This window comes from Stylophora pistillata, chromosome 5 (genome assembly GCF_964205215.1).
Source record: "Stylophora pistillata chromosome 5, jaStyPist1.2, whole genome shotgun sequence".
Lineage (NCBI taxonomy): Eukaryota > Metazoa > Cnidaria > Anthozoa > Scleractinia > Pocilloporidae > Stylophora > Stylophora pistillata.
In genome coordinates this window covers 14,532,924-14,551,296 of record NC_142523.1, presented here as the reverse complement: position 1 = coordinate 14,551,296, position 18,373 = coordinate 14,532,924, and the positions used below count along the sequence as shown (strand labels likewise).

The 18,373-nt window shown below is 38.0% G+C and overlaps 3 protein-coding genes and 1 pseudogene across 4 annotated transcripts in view; 1 reads left to right on the top strand and 3 right to left on the bottom strand.

The window, feature by feature from the left end:
• Positions 1-7,181: 7,181 nt before the first annotated feature.
• LOC148730430 (uncharacterized) lies at positions 7,182-8,975 on the bottom strand. The gene has a single exon (XM_088761736.1). It carries the CDS (start codon positions 8,812-8,814, stop codon positions 7,690-7,692), a length of 1,125 nt encoding a protein of 374 aa, XP_088617862.1. The 5' UTR covers positions 8,815-8,975; the 3' UTR covers positions 7,182-7,689.
• A 90-nt stretch (positions 8,976-9,065) lies between these two features.
• Positions 9,066-11,440, top strand: LOC148730429 (uncharacterized; annotated as a pseudogene). Its single transcript, XR_016001945.1, has 4 exons — positions 9,066-9,103; positions 9,537-9,615; positions 9,701-9,858; positions 9,976-11,440. The product of XR_016001945.1 is annotated as an uncharacterized LOC148730429 (transcript).
• A 388-nt stretch (positions 11,441-11,828) lies between these two features.
• Positions 11,829-14,296, bottom strand: LOC148730428 (uncharacterized). The gene is made up of 4 exons (XM_088761797.1): positions 14,226-14,296; positions 13,870-13,932; positions 13,614-13,757; positions 11,829-13,159 (listed from the first exon to the last, which is right to left on the bottom strand). Exons 2-4 carry the CDS (start codon positions 13,910-13,912, stop codon positions 11,829-11,831), a joined length of 1,518 nt encoding a protein of 505 aa, XP_088617923.1. The 5' UTR covers positions 13,913-13,932; positions 14,226-14,296.
• Positions 14,297-14,962: 666 nt separating this feature from the next.
• LOC148730427 (uncharacterized) overlaps positions 14,963-18,373 on the bottom strand; it is a 3,789-nt gene continuing 378 nt past the window's right edge. Inside the window, exons 2-6 of the mRNA XM_088761796.1 lie at positions 18,060-18,353; positions 17,839-17,970; positions 17,379-17,571; positions 16,625-16,793; positions 14,963-16,380 (exon numbers count right to left, since the gene is read on the bottom strand). Coding sequence (XP_088617922.1) covers positions 15,751-16,380; positions 16,625-16,793; positions 17,379-17,571; positions 17,839-17,970; positions 18,060-18,353 — 1,418 coding nt within the window. The 3' untranslated portion in view covers positions 14,963-15,750. The remainder of the gene's footprint in view (positions 16,381-16,624; positions 16,794-17,378; positions 17,572-17,838; positions 17,971-18,059; positions 18,354-18,373) is intronic.

The following is an 18,373-nucleotide window of genomic DNA, read 5'->3' as shown; positions in this document are numbered from 1 at the left end:
ACAGTAAAGCAAAGTTGAAAGAGATGGCTTCGAGTGGCTCTTCCATAACTTACAAAATATTTAATAGCCTAGTAGCCCTTAGGGATTTATCATACCTCCATGCACGCCTAAAGTATTTCTTCACTTAACACAAAACATAGTAATGAACATACTCCAGCGTCATTGGTAAAAACGTTACAAAACACATTTATTCAGTGAGTTCTTCAGTTCGCTTTCCGGAAATGTGATAGTTAAGCTGCGTTTTTTGTCGCATCTAAAAATTAAAATTAAAAACAAAAAACAAAAATAAAACGGCCTTGGGACTTTCTTTTTAGGGCTGGACAGCGATGGTGGATAGTATAGCTTCAATAGTAGAGTATTTGGAAGCACGAGCGCATAAACTACAGCACATCTCATACTCGTCAAAACCCGTTTTATAGAAATACCAAAAAAGATATATCCATTATTATATATATAAAGGGATTCCAAATAGTCTTCAACAAGAAGAAAACATGTTTGAAGAACTAGAATCAGATTATTCAGAGAATATAGATAGTTCTGACGAATGATAAAGTCTTTATGTAGATGTATGTTTAGTGAAGACAGTATTGCGATTTTATTGATGATGAAGAATTGGAAGATGATAATGTATCTATTGATGACAACTATACTGTGCGATTAATAAATAATGAGACAAAAGAAGAGTTTTAACAAGTATTACGTGTATTTTGGATGAATTAAAGCGTCCGAAGTTTATCGATAGTTCTGATTTCGAAATGGATTGGGATGAAGATAATAAGGCATTCGTTCATTTTGTCGGCCGGGCAGAATTTTGGAGCAAAGACTTCGGTCACGACCTTTTGGCGATAAATATATCTTATTACACGACTCGGGCAGTCAGAGGGCCAATAACTAAAATCAACCAATCAAAATGCTCTATTGCCGGTCAATATTCTCTCAGTATTGGACCGGGCACTATCCCGAATGGTCCCGAATGATACCGCACTTGTGTCCCTTTGAACTTCAGTCGTGTAATAAATCTCTTATTAACCAAGCTTGCTCGGGACCGTACTGGAAGAATATCGGCCCTCGGTCTTTTTTGTACGGACCTCACTGCGCTCGGTCCGTAGTGTCAAGACCTCGGGCCGATATTCTCCCAGTACGGCCCTCGCGCTTGGCTAATAAGATATATTTATTAACCAAGCACGAGGGTCGTACTGGGAAAACATCGGCCCGAGGTCTTGACAGTACGGACCGAGCGCAGTGAGGTCCGTACAAAAAAGACCGAGGGCCGATATTCTTCCAGTATGGTCCCGAGCAAGCTTGGTTAATAAGAGATTTATTATGCGACTGAAGTTCAAAGGGATACAAGTGCGGTATCATTCGGGACCATTCGGGACAGCGCCCGGTCCAATACTGAGAGAATATTGACCGGCAATAGAGCATTTTGATTGGTTGATTTTAGTTATTGGCCCTCTGACTGCCCGAGTCGTGTAATAAATAATTTTAATTCCTACTTCTCTCTCGCTCTCAAATCACTTTGGTTTTACCGCAAAAATTGATTTCGAAATAAATTTGGTGGTACTGAATTTGTTCTGAAAACGATTGAAACGTGACCTAAAAACAATTTGTTATTTACAGTCAAACTAAGTGAAGCGTACCCCTCAGGATTACATTAATGATTTGATTATTTGAATATTGAACCCGCTAATCGTTTCAGGAGCGCAATAACGAATTGAATATTTGAACATGGAACCCGCTAACCGTTTCAAGAATGCAATAATGACATGATTATTTGAATATTGAACCCGATAGCCGCATTCGTTTTAAAAAGGCGCGGATCATTTAAATCAGAAGTTCACTTCTGATTGGATTATGCGAACACGTGATGATAGATCGGAACTATCTCAACATGGCGTCAGACAGGGGCGAAAGGTGAGTTCGAGTGTTGTGTAGAACTTCTTGTAAATGTTGTAAATGGAATGTTATCGAGAGCTTTTTTCGCATATTTACATCTTGACCCTTATTGGACTTCAGAAATGGACTTCTAATTTGAACAATGATCCGCGCCTTTTCCAAACGGTACGGCTATCGGGTTCAATATTCAAATAATCAATTCATTATTGCATTCGTAAAACGGCTAGCGGGTTCAATAATCAAATAATAAATTCATTATTGCATTTTTGAAACGACTGGCGGTTTCAATATCCAAATGATCAATTCATTAATGTAATCTTGGGGGGTACGCTTCAATTAGTTTGACTGTAATAATCCTTCCCAAAAAGTAACTCAGGAAGTTAAACGAGAGGCTGTTGCAGTTAACAATTACGTTAATCAATGTGACTCTCCTTCGTTAATATCTGAATTCTTCCTTCTTCCACATAGTTCGTTTGTTTGTGATAGGTTGAGCGAAGGTTTGAGTTCTTCTATAAAATACACTTTCGCCTATTCTTCGCAAATGGGTTGAATTTGGACATTTCTACCGTAAATTTCACAACAGAAACTGGAGGTATTAGATGAATAAAAGTCGCATTAAATCCCCTTGTGTCTAGCTGGAAAGAGTCTCATTGACTTCAGCTTTTCAGTGTAAGAAAGACAGATTTACACACACCATTGCAGAAAACGAACAAGTAGACGGACAACTTCAAAACACATTGCGTTCACTGACAATTTGACTTTCCGTGACATTTTACTGAAAACGGAACAGAAATAAATCTTCGAAGATTAATCGTCGTTGGAAATAAACAGTACTTTCCGTAAGACCTTTGAGTGCTTTTCTTTTTTTTTACGAGAAGATTGTCCCATGATCACATAATTCGTGTGTGTTTGTCATACAAGGAGTTTGACTAATGGTTGTGGGTCGTGGGTCGTGGGTCGTGGGTACAAGTCGTGGGTCGTGGGTGTGGGTGTGGGTGTGGGTGTGGGTAAGAGTCGTGGGTGTGGTTAATACTTAATAATAAAAATAACCATTTAAAATATTAAATATAATAATACATAAATTTTATACAACCCTGTCATTCATTAATTTAACTGTTCTTTCTTCTAGTTATTTTATTTTGTTTATTCAATTTACCCTACTTTACGTCTATTTTTATCTGTTATCTCACTGTCAATGAAATTAGTTTCAGTTTCGCGACGGGAAGAGAGATAAATCTTGTAATTACATTAAATTAGTTTCACAACACGATAATTCCGGATCTGTCACCAGCGCGATCGCCGACGAGCGTCCATTGGTCGGCTACTCTGGGATTTGATTTTTCCCTTTTTCTGCTTTTTAGGGTTGTTGTCAAGGGAAATCCACGGGACATTCTTTGTTCTCTTGCGGTTTTCAAGCCCCAGACGATAAAACTTTCCCGAGGTAATTTACTTAGGGAAAAATCGGTCACACTTGCAAATTTGAGTTTCCCTAAGACAAAACCCTGTAGTGTGACAACAGCTGATATCGCGTTTACGATCCTCCACTGTCGAGTTACCAGTCTGGCAGAGGTTATGTGTGTGCCTTTTGAGTCAGTCGACTTGTGCACAATCAGTTTTTCTTTGTGTATACAGTGTGTAATTACCAGATTTATCTATCATTCTTTTGTCGTTGATGTTGTCAGACGAGATCTCGGAATTTCTGTTCCTTGGCCCCTGACTTTAGCCGCAAATATAGAATTCACGAGCGCTGTCGCAATTTTAACGTTATAGTACTTCTACTATATGAAATAATTTTTGGTACAATCGTACAAAGCAGCTCAGGTGTCTCGTTAACACAGACCTCGAAAACGCAGAACGCAGACCGCAGACCGCACAGCTCGAAAAACGTGTACACAGTGTGTAATTACAAGATTTATCTCTCTTTCCTATATTATCAAACAAGATCTCGGAATGCGTCGCGAAACTGAAACTAATTTCATTGACAGTGAGATAACAGATAAAAATAGACGTAAAGTAGGGTAAATTGAATAAACAAAATAAAATAACTAGAAGAAAGAACAGTTAAATTAATGAATGACAGGGTTGTATAAAATTTATGTATTATTATATTTAATATTTTAAATGGTTATTTTTATTATTAAGTATTAACCACACCCACGACTTTTACCCACACCCACACCCACGACCCACGACTTGTACCCACGACCCACGACCCACGACCCACGACCATTAGTCAAACTCTCATACAAGTACTGTTGTTTATTCAAAAGCGCAAGCCTTTTTCCTCTTCAAGTGACAGGTGTCAGATCATGACAGTTACTTGTCAAAAAATGTTTCAAAGTTTGCTCGGAAGCCTTTCAAGTTACATTTACAAATAAAAACATTTCGATGAAAGCTTTCTCTTTAATTTGAATAACGTCTGTTTTCTTTATCATCCACTCACTAACAAATTGTTAAGTTTATAGAATAATTTTTATCATTAAACTCGTAATTGTAGCCCTAAATCATTCAGGTTTTTTCGGCAATCATTTCGTTATGTGTTAGAAAAAAATAAAAATGTTATTCACCAGCATTGGTCGGTCTGTATTGGGAAAAACTGTGCCCTCTGTCTTGAGTATCCAAGACCTTGGGCGCAGTTTTTCCAAATACGGACCTCCCGGCTGGTGAATAACATATATTTATTTAGATAGTATTGTATTGAAATGATGATATTTAATTCACTTTAAAAAAAATTAATAATAGAATTAGCTATGAAAGATAAGAATAAGATGATAAACATTCTCAACCGTTTGAAAGTATCCTGCCACAGATAATAATGAAAGAAAAGGGATGATTAATATCGATTACGTCATGAAACAGATACTGAAATCTAGAAACTACAAAAGCAAAAAGGACTCGCTGAATATGACCAATATTGGAACAAAGTAATGAATATGATAAGTAAGATATTAAAAGAATTATACAGAGGTGAACTTTTTTTACAAACACATCATTAAACGTATCCACGAGTGGGTACAAATCAATGATAATGTCATCCAACACCTGTAAAAATGTGTTAAATAATTTTCTTCGTTGAAAGGCATTCCTCGCATAAAAGATCTCAAGTGCATCATTATTTTGTCATATTTTTTTTTAAAAAGAAAACGACACAGCTCGATCTTCTTTTTGAGATCTTTTTTTTTTTCAGGGTAAGTTTTGAATAAAACCAGATATTTTTCCAAAATTTCTAAAAAAACCGTTCGAATCAACATTGAAATGGTTACTATTTAACACCACGTCGTTTGCAATCGTACCAAATTGTACTATTTTGCCGTTGTTATGTGTACAGTAACAGAAGACATTAGTGGTCTATCATCAAATTGTTTCTTTGTAATTGAATTCTGGTCATTAACACCCTAAATCACAGTCAATTCTTTTTTTTCAATTTTACCTTGGCATCGAGTTCAGATTAATCATTCTTGTCATAAACTGTTTCAACGTCATAATGATATTCAGAAATATCTTAAACCACAACAAAAATCTGTAAGTCGTTCTTATATGCGACTCCAGATTTGCTTTTCAGAACAAGATCAAACATAAGAAGATAATTCGGTGATGTATCATTATGTTTGTAAATCTGACCTATCATTCTGAATGATCACTAAAAAAGTTTTGTTCTATGATTATCAATCGTTTCGATGGAGCTTATAGTTGATACTTTTACTGTAGAGCTTTCTATGTCACTTGAAAAAAACAGTTCAAAGCACAGTGTACATTTACCGGTTTGAGTAGGGAACATCTTTTTTGCCAATACGACTACTGTAACAGCCTTTGCTCGTATCAAGATGCAAAGTCATTTCTCGGACATTTTTATGGACATTACGATAATCTTCATTTTTTGAAGCTCACTCCAGTGATATCATCATCATCGCTAAAATGGACTTGGATTTTTCATGACATAATGGAAAACATTCTCATCGAGATTACCACCTGTCACACACTATGTGCAAATCTGTCATCGGTATACTTCTCATATCTATTTGTATTGTTTTTATTAGTTTTGTAAATTAGATAAGTGTCTTACTGTAATTTATTATCTGATGTAATTTTTATATTCTATAATTGTTATGCGTATTTGATCATATGTAAATGGAATTTGCGCGCTATAAATATTAAACTATTATTATTACTATTATTGTCGTCTGTAATAAGTTGGCATTGCTACAGTAATTGGAGAGTTCTGTGTTGAAATAATTAACAGTGACAGCATGAGTACTTTGATTCGATTGTGGATCTTTAACATTTCATGATACCTCTACCACCTATGTCAAGATCTCAAGTCATCTTCCTTGAACCATTGATTTCGAACAAACTATTCCTTTTAGTGTAAATATAACGTTTATGACAGGAACTATATCTCGTATCTTAGTTGATTTTTGAGCGAGGCAAGTTATCACAATTGAGAGAAGAGTTGTAAACATAAATGTGATGGCCGAATACGTTTCGAAGAGAGGTATTTTACTTTTTGGTAGTTTTATTCTTAAATTCAATATTTATTTTAAAAAAATATCCTCGAATTCGAGGGGAGACATTGCCAAGGAAAAAAAACTACGTCGACGGTCGACGGTAAATTACTAGAAAGTCAGTCAACGGATCGTGCACTTAAAATTACAATTGACGTTGATTTCGAGTTGGTTGGTCATCGCAACAGAAAAAGTAATTTTCTAATTAAAAAAAATTGGCTTTTTCATCATGGTTTTCATGTTTAACGTAAAATTCAATCTGCAAAAGAAAAAATATGTATACAATCAAGACAAGTGAATTTGGTTCTTTTGAGATTCATAAGGTAAGGTAAAAATTAGTTTTTCGCAAGATAAAAATGCACCGTGTAAAACAAATCAACTCCCCAAGAGAGACAGAAGCAGATAAAAAAAGAATGAAAGGTTCTCCCTTTAGATTACAACAGCACATATAGGACTGACTACCGAAAAGAGACAGAACCGGGTGAAAAAAAAATGAGAGGTTCTGCCCTCAGATAACAACAACCCAGATAGGGCTAATTACCCAAGAGAGACAGAACCAGGTGACAAAATCGAACGAAAAAAACAAACGTTCTTCCCTTAAATAAGAACAGGTCACTTAGGAGGGTCTGGATGGGGGTATCTCGAAAACACTAAACACTAAAATTTTACCTTCTATAACATCAAACATTAAAATTTTGGGCTGTTTAACATCTAACACTAAAAAATTCTCTGAAACACTAAAATTGATACAAATGTAACGAGAAACGGATAAAAAATGCGCCAGATACTGATAACGATAAACGCGGGCATTCAATATGGAATCAGCTACAATTGATTTACATACTGTGTCATTTTGATTGCAATTTTGTGTTGTTCATTGTTTATGTCTCTATCATGGAAAATCATTGGAGACTATTTCTCTGCAGAAGGGTACATTATGCTTAACAATTAAAATTTTGCTCTGTCGTTATCACACTTTCGCAAACTTTCATTTGAACAATTTGTTTATTTAATCATCATCATGCTCCTTTTACCTACCGGGAAAAGGCTGTTGCATCCTCACTAGCCATCCTCTTGTTTCTTAGCACATGTATTAGCAGCAAGCAAGCCTTGAATCTAAACTCCCCCTTTCCTTCTTTACGGTTTGTCTCCAAGTCTCTTTAGGTCTACCTCTTCATCGTTTGCTTTCCAGGGTCCAAGGTGGCGCTATTTACGGGTTGTTATGCAATTAACTCTTGATCATAGATTCATCACAAGGTAATGTATATGCGCAGACCCGATAGTGCAAACTCTACAAGTCAAGGCGAAAATGAGCGCGAATGGCGCGCCCGGACCTGGTGAGTGTTGTTGTGTGGGGGTAGGAGTCGTGATCGTCATCATCCACATCGGTGCCTGAGTCGGTGTCGTATTCATCCTCTTGATCTGGCACTTCAACAACAGCAACTATTTCAATAGTGCTATCGTCCACAAACGTGATACTGGGTGCGTGCGAGTCCCCATCGTCATCTATGATATGCGGAGTAATTTGTTCCATTACTTCTCCTTCAACAGTTGGGTCGTTGTGGAACATTACTTTGGTATGAGGAGGTTGAGTGTAATACACTGCTGGTGGGAGAGCTCCGGCTTTGTCTTTTGTGGTTTCACTGCGCACTGTTCTCTGCCTCACGGGACGAAATTTATCCACCAACTCCTTCATCGCTACTTCAATTAGAGGATCTATCCTTGCAGCTGTTGGAGACTTCATCACTTCAACATCTGCCAACTCCATACTAGATGTTGGAACTGGATAAAACGATTTGTCATGTGTAAAGTATTTGGCACTCCATTTTGTTGTTCTTTTTAATGATTCTTTTGCAATTGTTCCAAAGTCTCGAGCATACTGTAAAGCTGTAAAAGTCTCGTTTTTGAAGTGGGAGACTGCATGAAGGTTTTCAACTATAGTGGTCAGTAATGTACGGAGGTCAACTTCACCAACATAATCCTCATTTATGTTCTTCAAGTTATTTTGCAGTCGTGCCATACCTTGTTCAAGGAGTTCTAACGAGACTTGAGTTTTCTTTGACACAGTTCCTTGGGGACCATTTGTTGCTGCTGCTTCTTTCATGTTGTAGTGCTGTTTAACTGTAGCAACTGTGCTTTTAATATATTCGTTCACTGATGAAACATTGTTCACAGCATCTTGAAGGGATAGTGATACTGCGTCTACGGTATGAGCACCAATTCCAAAACTGTCGTACAGCTTCCCAAGGGCTTGAAGAAAGGACACTGTCCCAGTAAGCGGTGAAACTATTTTTACCGTTCCAGCAGCTACGTCCGACACCAATATAGTATTCTGGAAACTGCATATTCCGTGGACTTGCGCAAAGGTACAGGTTTCACCAGTTCCATCATTGGTTCCTTCTTTTCCATTGCCCATCAATGTTTTAACAGTTGAGGTTTTCGGATCGAAGGTCTTGACTTTCCTATCTACGATGTCAGTGAACACAATTACGTCGCCATAATGACACAGCCTCTTGATTTCACTGCATGAATCGGACGAATTCTGCAGGAGCTGTTTGACGTTTGAATTTGCCAGGTCACAATAGGCCTTTTGCAACAAACCGTCACGTGACTGATTTTCCCTTAGCAACGCCATACTGGAGGGCAAGCTATTCAGTCTTTCCTTGACAACCAACAAAGCGCGAGTGGGCGGAATGGATACAAAGGTAAGGTTAAAGGTCTCTTAAGGCGTTTGTTTGTCATAATGTCACAAGAAAACAATAGGACAATATCTCTTTAGAATTTTTACATACAACTGAACTAGTCTTGGACTGAAATCAGTCACCAAAGGCCGAGTTTCAGACTCGTGAAGTTTTAGCACGTGCTCGCTTAAAGCGATAGCAATGGCAGCGACCTAACCGAAAAATCTCCTTGATTACATTTTAATAATTCGACTTGATCGCTTTTTTTAAGTAAAAGTTTGGTTTCAGGGTTTTGACTGGATTGTTTGAATTTAATTTATGCCGGTAGGTGAAGAACTGACGAGTTTTATCTAGGGCAACTTGCAACGGTGGTCACGATGAGTAAATTTCATTGCTGTGTTCCTGGTTGCAATGCAGATAAGCGTTACGACCTTGAAAATAAGTTATCGTTTCACAGATTTCCGCCACACTCCAAGAAAGAGCTTAGAGATGGCTGGGTGAACAATATCCGTAGAGATAAAGGAGAATATTTTGAGGTAAATCAGTGTTTTTTTTATGCTGGCAAGGAGCTTGACATTTAAGCTTAGCTTTCAAAATTAAAGGTTCTTTCGTGTTTCTCAGATAACTGACAGCACGAGGGTGTGCTCTCAGCATTTCAAACCGAGCGATTTTAAGCCTCCGGATAACAACGGTCGAAGACTTTTAGAAGAAGGAGTAAAACCTACTATATTTTACTGGTCCAAGGAGAGGAAAGAAAGGAGACCACTTCATCGAGTAGTGTAAGGCTTTCTAGTCATCTGCTTTGTGGTTTCACTTAAGATGTTAATAGTACATTGTAAGTAAATTAATGGAAATTAATTTAAATCAATCCTAATCCGTCATCATGTTGATTCTAGGCTACGCGAGTCTGAAAAGAGTGACTTGTCTGTTGAGGAAGAAGGCCCCTCAGAGCTAGAAGTTGCACAAGCAGAAACAGCTGCAGCCAAAGCAGATGCTGAAGCCGCAGAGGCCGCGTTAGAACTTGCCCTGGGACTCCTGAAGTCTTCCCAGAGGGATTTGGTTGCAGCAGAGGCTAAGATCAGCGCTCTTCAAATCCAAGTTGACATTTCACGTTTTGGGCTTCAAAGATTTCAGGCAGACGATGATAGTATAAAATTCTACACTGGATTTCCCAGTTATAACCATCTTCTAAAGGTATATAGTTTGTTAGAGCCCTCAGCTGAACGAATGACTTACATCTACAGTGCAGGTATGAATGTCCAGGAGAGTCGGCCATCTGCAAGGACAATGGTTCTTATCGATGAGTTTTTTTATTTCTTGTAAGGGTAAGGGTAGGTCTTTTTGCCCAAGACTTAGCAGATAGGTTTAACATTCACATTGCTACTGTAAGTAGGAAAGTTATAACTTGGGCAAACTTTTTGTACTTTTTTCTGGGGAACCAGGTTATCTGGCCAAGTAGGGAAGAGATAGATTTGCACATGACAGAGGGTTTTAAGAGGTTGTACCCAAAAACAAGGATAATACTGGATTGCACAGAAATTTATGTTCAGTCACCTTCATCCCTATTATTACAATCGCAGTTGTACTCTACTTACAAGAGCAACACAACGCTTAAGGGTCTAGTAGGTATTGCCCCTCATGGAGCTATTACTTTTGTATCGGCCCTTTACACTGGATCTATATCAGATAAAGAAATAACTAGAGTTTCAGGAATATTAGATCTTTTAGAACCTGGAGACACTGTGATGGCTGACAAGGGCTTTGACATAGGTGATATGCTAAGGGAAAAAGGGATAAGTTTAAACCTTCCTCCATTTCTTCATTATAGTGGCCAATTTAGTGCTCAACAAGTCCAAGAGACAAAGGAAATTGCCAAACTGCGAATCCACGTTGAGAGGGCGATACGGAGAATTAAAGAGTTCCACATTTTTGATTCACATATCCCTCTCAACTTAATGGGTACAATTAATCAAATTTACACAGTAATTTGCTTATTAGTGAACTTCCAGGGACCACTGATAATGTCATCAGCATAAGGATAGATAATACATGAGAAAAACATAGTTAGCCCACTTTACTTTATGGTAAACATTGTGGAAAGCCTACAACCAAAATTCTGTCAAAGGAATTAGATAGTGTACAATCAATACTGTGACAAATCCAGGCTATGCCTTAGGCAATAAAAGGTCATGCGACAAGAAACAATTATTGGTTCATTGTAAATAACCTTAGAGATTGACCAATACTTTTAAGGGAGTATAGTTGCAAGAAATTTGCCAGGATGAATTTTTATTTCATTGTACAACTGCAAACATGTTTCTTGAAGACCCAACAGTTCATTATTAAACATTTATATCTGTAGTTGGTGAATTTTATTCAATCCATGCAAAGATTTCAATTTTTTTCATCCCCCTTAAATACATTAGTGGTATTAAAATCTTGTAAGAGTGGGAATATCTGTCTTCAATAGTATGCATTAATGCAGTTTCTTTGTATTGAGAAACTGAAATAAAAGAAAACATCTTAATCAGAGTTCTAAGTGTTACAAAACCTTGACACAGTAATAGATTAGTGCCGAATCATCAAGTCTTGAGGACAATACACTTAAGCTTGAACATGCATAACCAACTTATTGTTGTTCATTTAATTTCTTTTAAGTTCATTCTGTGTACAAATAATAATAATAATACTAGCTAGTATGTACTTGAAACAGACAATTATTAGGAGTTTGCACATTTCAAGGTTCCTATTACTTCAAATAAAAATAAAAAAAGAAGGCATCCACATTGTCTCTGGCAGTCTGAAAAAATTCTGCATCATAATAAATTCTTTCACAGAAGAAAGTTGTCTCATTGATATAACAGAAAAAGTCATTCCATTCCAGTCCAGAAAGGCCCAACTGACACTGCACTTGGTAATAGTATTCATGGTTTCTCTTCAGTGATAGCTGCTTGGTTACAGGGTTTTTGTAAATATAAGGTACTCCATCAAAATCAGTTGAGCCTTCCTTGACAACTTTGGTTTCGAAAAGTCCAAATGGGAGGTAACCGTTCTCCTCAGCTGAGCGGTCATACACTTTCCTATCTGGTGAACAACCAAGCCATGGTGACCTAGGGTTTATTATCAGCCCAGATGGAAACAAATTGACCTTTCCCTGTTTTGCAGTATTAGCATATACCATCGCAGCAACAGGCTCCATGTCGATACCTCTTTGCATGTCTGCAGTAACCACTCGCCGGCTTGGATTCAGCTGGGTGACCAGTGATTCAAAATTTGTTTTCCTTTTGGCAAATTTTCCGAACTTGCTTGCTGTTATCCGTTTTTCTCGGAGATGATACCACATCTCATTATTACTCTGTGAGATTGTCTGTTGTTCCAGCTGGATTGCAGTATCTCTAGTTAAACCCAGAGAATCTAGAGCAGCTTGCTTTTCAGCACTTAAACAAACTGAAACATTGTTAGTAAATCTTTCACCAGCTGTTTCAAGCGGCAGATCTGGAAAAAATGTACAAGAGTAGTCCTTAATGATATACTCTTTTGATAGTTTTTGTTGGTATGAAAGTACACTGCCCCGAGCAGCATTACCAAAGGAAGTAGCAACTGGAGATATTGATGGCATTTTACTAGCTGATGGTAACACAGTTGCCATAAGTGGTTGTGGCTTGAGAGATGTCATCATTTCAGCATGCATTAGGGGGTAAGCAGTTGTAGGACTGTACAGGGTACTTTTAACAAACTTGGTGTAATCTGCCCCTGCTTCTGGCTTCTTAACCATTACATCTTGAATAGCCTTGTTTGCAATCTTTCTCTGTCGAGGAACACTCCACATCTGTGGCAGGCTAGTGCAAGTAAGTTCATCTGGCAGCGATTTTAGCCCAAGATGTTTGCAGTGGGACATGTAAAAGAGCAATCCAACCACATGATGACAGTATCCACTAGCTCCTGCCACACAGGAACACTTTCCACAAATGCTCTTGTCTGCAAGGCCAATCTGTACACTGAGTATGTGTGGTGGCTCACTCTTTTTCATAGATCTGTAGCACTTTGATGTTACTTTGACATGGTTAGCAGAATACTGAACTGCAAAAAACAAGACTCAGTTTGGTAATGCTTTTGTCCAGAAAGCACTGCAATAATGTTAACTAAAGATAAAAATATATTTTGTAAACTGTCATCTACTGAAAGCTTAATCAACTAGCATTCATCTTTCTTGGTTGCATGTACAGTGTTAACGCAACCAAAAATTTAAAAAACAGGCTGTTGTTTAACTTAGAACCGCAAATATCTCCAAATTAATTATATACTTTACCTAAACAAAACAATATTCGAGTTGTTGATTCTGGACAAATTTTAATTTTCAATGTTATGAAATTTTCTTGGTATTTTGATCTTAAGCTTATTTGTATATATATTTATTTTGTAGTCATTTAGTCCACAAGGATTTCCTCTACCTTAATATTAAGTAACACCCGACGATTTTATTTAAAGTTATATTTGCACAATTAGAATTTAGGATATCCCAGACTTTACTTACGTTTCTTATCGTGAAGGTAGCCAGGTTCAGCGAAAAACTTGTAGGCTTTCCTTGTATGTTCGCATCCCGACGCATTCTGAGCAAAACTTTCAACTTCTCCGAAAGAAATACCAGGAAATTTGCTCAAATCTCTGGACTCCACACCTGTGAATATAAGAAAAATTATTCGAGTTCGCCCTGAACAACGAGACTGCAATCAAATATGCTAGCATTTTTGTTGTGAGCAAGAAGCCTACCTCCAATTACAGAAACTCACCTTCGCGTTCAGTCGAAAGAGCTTGGCTACCAGCAGTCGCCATATAATGCAAAACTATCCACCCTGAAATTCAAACCAAACTATCACTCAATATTTTCGTTCTAAAGGCTTAAATATCCGTGTAACACAGCACTAAAGTAAAATGAATCACAGCGATTTTTGGGTGACGTTGACGCCATTGCTATCGCTTCAAGCGAGCAAGTGCTAAAACTTCACGAGTCTGAAACTCGGCCTTTGGTGACTGATTTCAGTCCAAGACTAGTTCAGTTGTATGTAAAAATTCTAAAGAGATATTGTCCTATTGTTTTCTTGTGACATTATGACAAACAAACGCCTTAAGAGACCTTTAACCTTACCTTTGTATCTATTCCGCCCACTCGCGCTTTGTTGGTTGTCAAGGAAAGACTGAATAGCTTGCCCTCCAGTATGGCGTTCCTAAGGGAAAATCAGTCACGTGACGGTTTGTTGCAAAAGGCCTATCGTATAACCCACCTGCATTACCAGATGCAGCCAAGTATGCGGACCCTCTCCACACACAAAGAGATTCAATACTGGAAACGCCATCGGGATAATGTATTTCTCGCATGCTAGTACCAACGACAGCAACTCCATTGCAGCTTACTTCCAACTGAATAATCCTTTGGTGCTCGTCATCCGCACACAAAAGGATGTCTGTACTCGCCACACAAATTGACGTTGGTTTTACTAAAGGCGTGTTAAGCTGGATGATTTCTGGGTTCTTAACTTATGCAGCTAAAGCTTTTAAATGTGTCGCGAGTCGCTTCCGAAGAATTGGCACTGTGCCATCCTGTGATAAACTAAAACGACTCAGCTGTGAAAGTAGTTCTGCTCGCGATTTCAGGTCCTCCGGCTTTAAACGTACTTTGCCTTCCAAGTCAATAACACGGATTGCCCCAGATCCTCTTTCAGAAACGAAAACTATACCACTGGTAAAACAAAGGTCCCTTGCATCCTTGAATGTCTCTTTCCGAACGTGAACATCAACTGGTTGATGCAAACGTAATTCCACGAGACGAGCCTCTTGAGATTCGAAGTCATAGTCTAACACAAGCACTTTTCCATGAGCCCCACTTTCAATCGCAATGGGTCTTTTGCATATCCCACTCTGATTGGATTTCCAAAAGCGATACTTTTCTGGAACTATTGTGTGGACGACCAAACTTATTCCTCTCAGTACCTCTAGTACCGAGGTTCTAGTAAGGCGCACGATAGGTTCTACAGCCATCCGATCTTTATTCCTTACGCAGTCCAGGGTCAGCATTTTTCGTAACTTCTTACGTACATCAGGGCCAGCAGAATCGCGGAGTGTTCGAATTAGAACTAGACTACTCTTCGCGCCCTCAAGATCAATGAACCAGTTGGCCCAGCTGCATTTCATACTCTTGCCAAGATGAACCACATCTGGCAGGGCGACAAGAAGCGAAAGTTCAATAGGTAATGTACCATCTTCGGCCATAGAGTGTAGATTTGACAACTCCTTCTTGTTACACTCTTCATAATCGGTAATTACCGTTGCAGCAAGAAACCTGTTACACTTTAGTCCTTTTTCTAAACACCGGTTACAAGCCCTTAAGGAAGGAATGTGTGAGACCTGGCCATTTTGTTTACAGGCTGAGCAAACAGATTTGAGCTTAAGACACTCATCACAGCTGCTAAAGCAAGAGGGCATGTCATTTGATACAATTTGACTTACAGACGCCTGGAGCTTCAAACACATTTGGCAAGTTTGCAAGGTCTTAGCTGTGTCTTGTATAGATTTGAGGATTTCTTCACCAGTTACTGATTTGGGGCGATAGTACACACCAACTGGAATTGATGAGCCGTTGTCCAGTGATGTACCTACGACCACTTCGGCGCTTGTTAAGAGCTTTTTTTTATTTCCTCAGGATCAGAAATGGAGTTGCTGCTGAAATTATTTTGGTCTATTTGAGTTGTTAGCCCAACCACCATTTTCTGAAGTGAATCAGATTCTAGGCCAGGTTTTAATGCAGTTCCATCAATAGCTTGTGACAATGGTATAACGTTCAACTTGTCTGTAGAAACAAGCGCTGGCAAATCAGCTTGTCGATTGAAGGCAAAGGAATACAAGGACAATAGATGCGGTTTTATCACCCCACTGGCTGTAGTATAACCAGCTTGAAAGCGTTTTGACGAATTTGTTGACGGACTGCAAAGATTGAAATCAGAAAATGTGTTGAATTCTTTCAGTCCCCCTCTCCCAGTTCCAAAGAAACCAGGCCCTCTCACAAAATTTCGTGTCCGACTACCTCCGAGATACTTGATAGTGTCAAAAAACTCGCACACATCTCGGTCCCATGTGAAATCTGAAGCAGACTTAGGATCAACTAGAGCGAAAGATGTAGTGTTGTCAATAAATTTGTAGTAGAGACAGTCTTCCGGGATCTTTCCTTTCTCAAGAAGTTGGTTGAGTTTAATAGCAACTGGATGGGCATTCTCCACACACCTAGAAGAATAAACGTACACAAACGTCTAAATGCGCAAAGACCACACACAGACCAATGCTAACAATTTGTCAATTCTCATAAATTATAGTGCAACAACATTTCCCCATTACGTAAGCAACCTCAACAAAACTCGCAAGCTTAGAGTTGGAGCCAATAGAAACTACAAGATCAAACACAAATGGACCATCTGTCCTCCATCTTTCTAGTTACATAAACACTCACAAGTTAAAACATGTCAAGTCATCATCCACGTTCGCATCGCTTATCACATGACCCTCCGGATCCTGTGTTGAATCTTTCTGGTCAACATAGCCAGCTTCATCAAAAGCACAATGTGTTTCTTCATCCCATGATTCAATACATGAACTGACAGTCTCATCATGGCTTTGAGACAAGTCTGCGGATTCTTCCAAATCTTCGTTTAGGTAAACACTATCACTGTATAAGGAAATTATCACATACATGTATTATAGTTTTCGCAACATATAGATTCATTTCTGGTCATTGTTCATTGTGTTCACAGTATCAGCCAGTATCAGGAATTTCAAAAGGGGAACAAAGAAGAAGATATATAACATTGGGACACTACAAGCAATGGAGAATGCTCCAGATATTAAGCTTTGTAATGGATTTTTGGTATCATGATACAAATGCCAATTGTTTTTAGTAGTTCCACTATTTGCTAACTGCCATGCAATTATATTTTGGCAAAATATGATTTTGTTCTTACACATGAAACACACGTGCAAACATCGATTTGAAAAACATAAACTGCTTTATTTCATTAAGTTCAAAATATCAACGAAAACTATGCATTAAGACTCTATCAGCAGTACCACAAATGCTGGTCAAAGACATTGGTTTTGAGATCTAAGGAAAAAGCTCAACAATCTTTGTGTGTACAACAAATATTATCTATTGGTACATGGTAATGACATGTCTATGCATGAGTTCTATAATAATCTAGATTTTCATCCAAAAAAAAGTTCTTTTATACAACAATATATTCTTCAGTAAGGTTTTTACTTGTCAGAGCCTGTTTCTATGGCATCAGCACCAGTAAAGTCCTCCTGCTCATCTTGTGACATGGAATTGCTGCTTGATGCTGAAGAAAGTCGTTCACAATTTCCTTTTTTCCAAAGGCTGTCCAGGGTGTGGTTGTTTCTCACTAAACGCTGTGCTTTCTCGTAATTTCTTTGGCACTTATTGAAATGTGCTACAAAGGACAAATTTTTAGCAAAGGTGAACAGTGTATTCCTAGGTTTACATTTCTCCACCATGGGGATTATTGAAAAAGTGATAAGGGAAGTTCAACTTAATTATAAACATTCATTAGTCTTTTAGAAGATCAGCTGAATACAAAAGACCAGAGTTACTATCACCTAAATACACTCGGAATTATTATTTTTTCTTATTCTGAGTACTGAAACATGTGATCTGCAGTAATGATATTGGTAAATTAAAAATATTTGTTTAAACTTACTGATTTTGAAGTAATTGACCTTCCCTTGGGTGGTTCTGCTGGACTTAGTACTGATAAAATACGGTTTCTTGCAGACTCCACAAGTAAATTTCACCTCATTAAGAGCTGAGCTTCCAGCAAGCTTCCCTAAGTCTAAGCGAGATGAAAGTAAACACATAAGTAAAGGTAAAAGTACAAGTAAAAGTAGAAATTCATTAACCACCTATTTCATTAAAATTTACCTGCTTGAAGCTCATCTAATTCATGCCTCTGACGCACATTTCTCACAACTTTATTGTCTCGCAAAATATTTTGAACTAGTTCTTTATCTTCCAGACATTCTTGTCTTCTTTTCCTACTTCTATTTCTCGCAGAATCTGATGCTCCAGGCTCATTGTCTATGATGGCAATTTCTGGATCTTTATCTTCTGAAGAACTTGTTGAAGTACCAAGAGGTTCTTTAGGAGTTTGCTTCACACCCGGTACAAGCACCATTTTCTTGTCTGACCAATTAATTATTTTCTGTACCACATGTACTTAAAAAAGATGAAAAAGA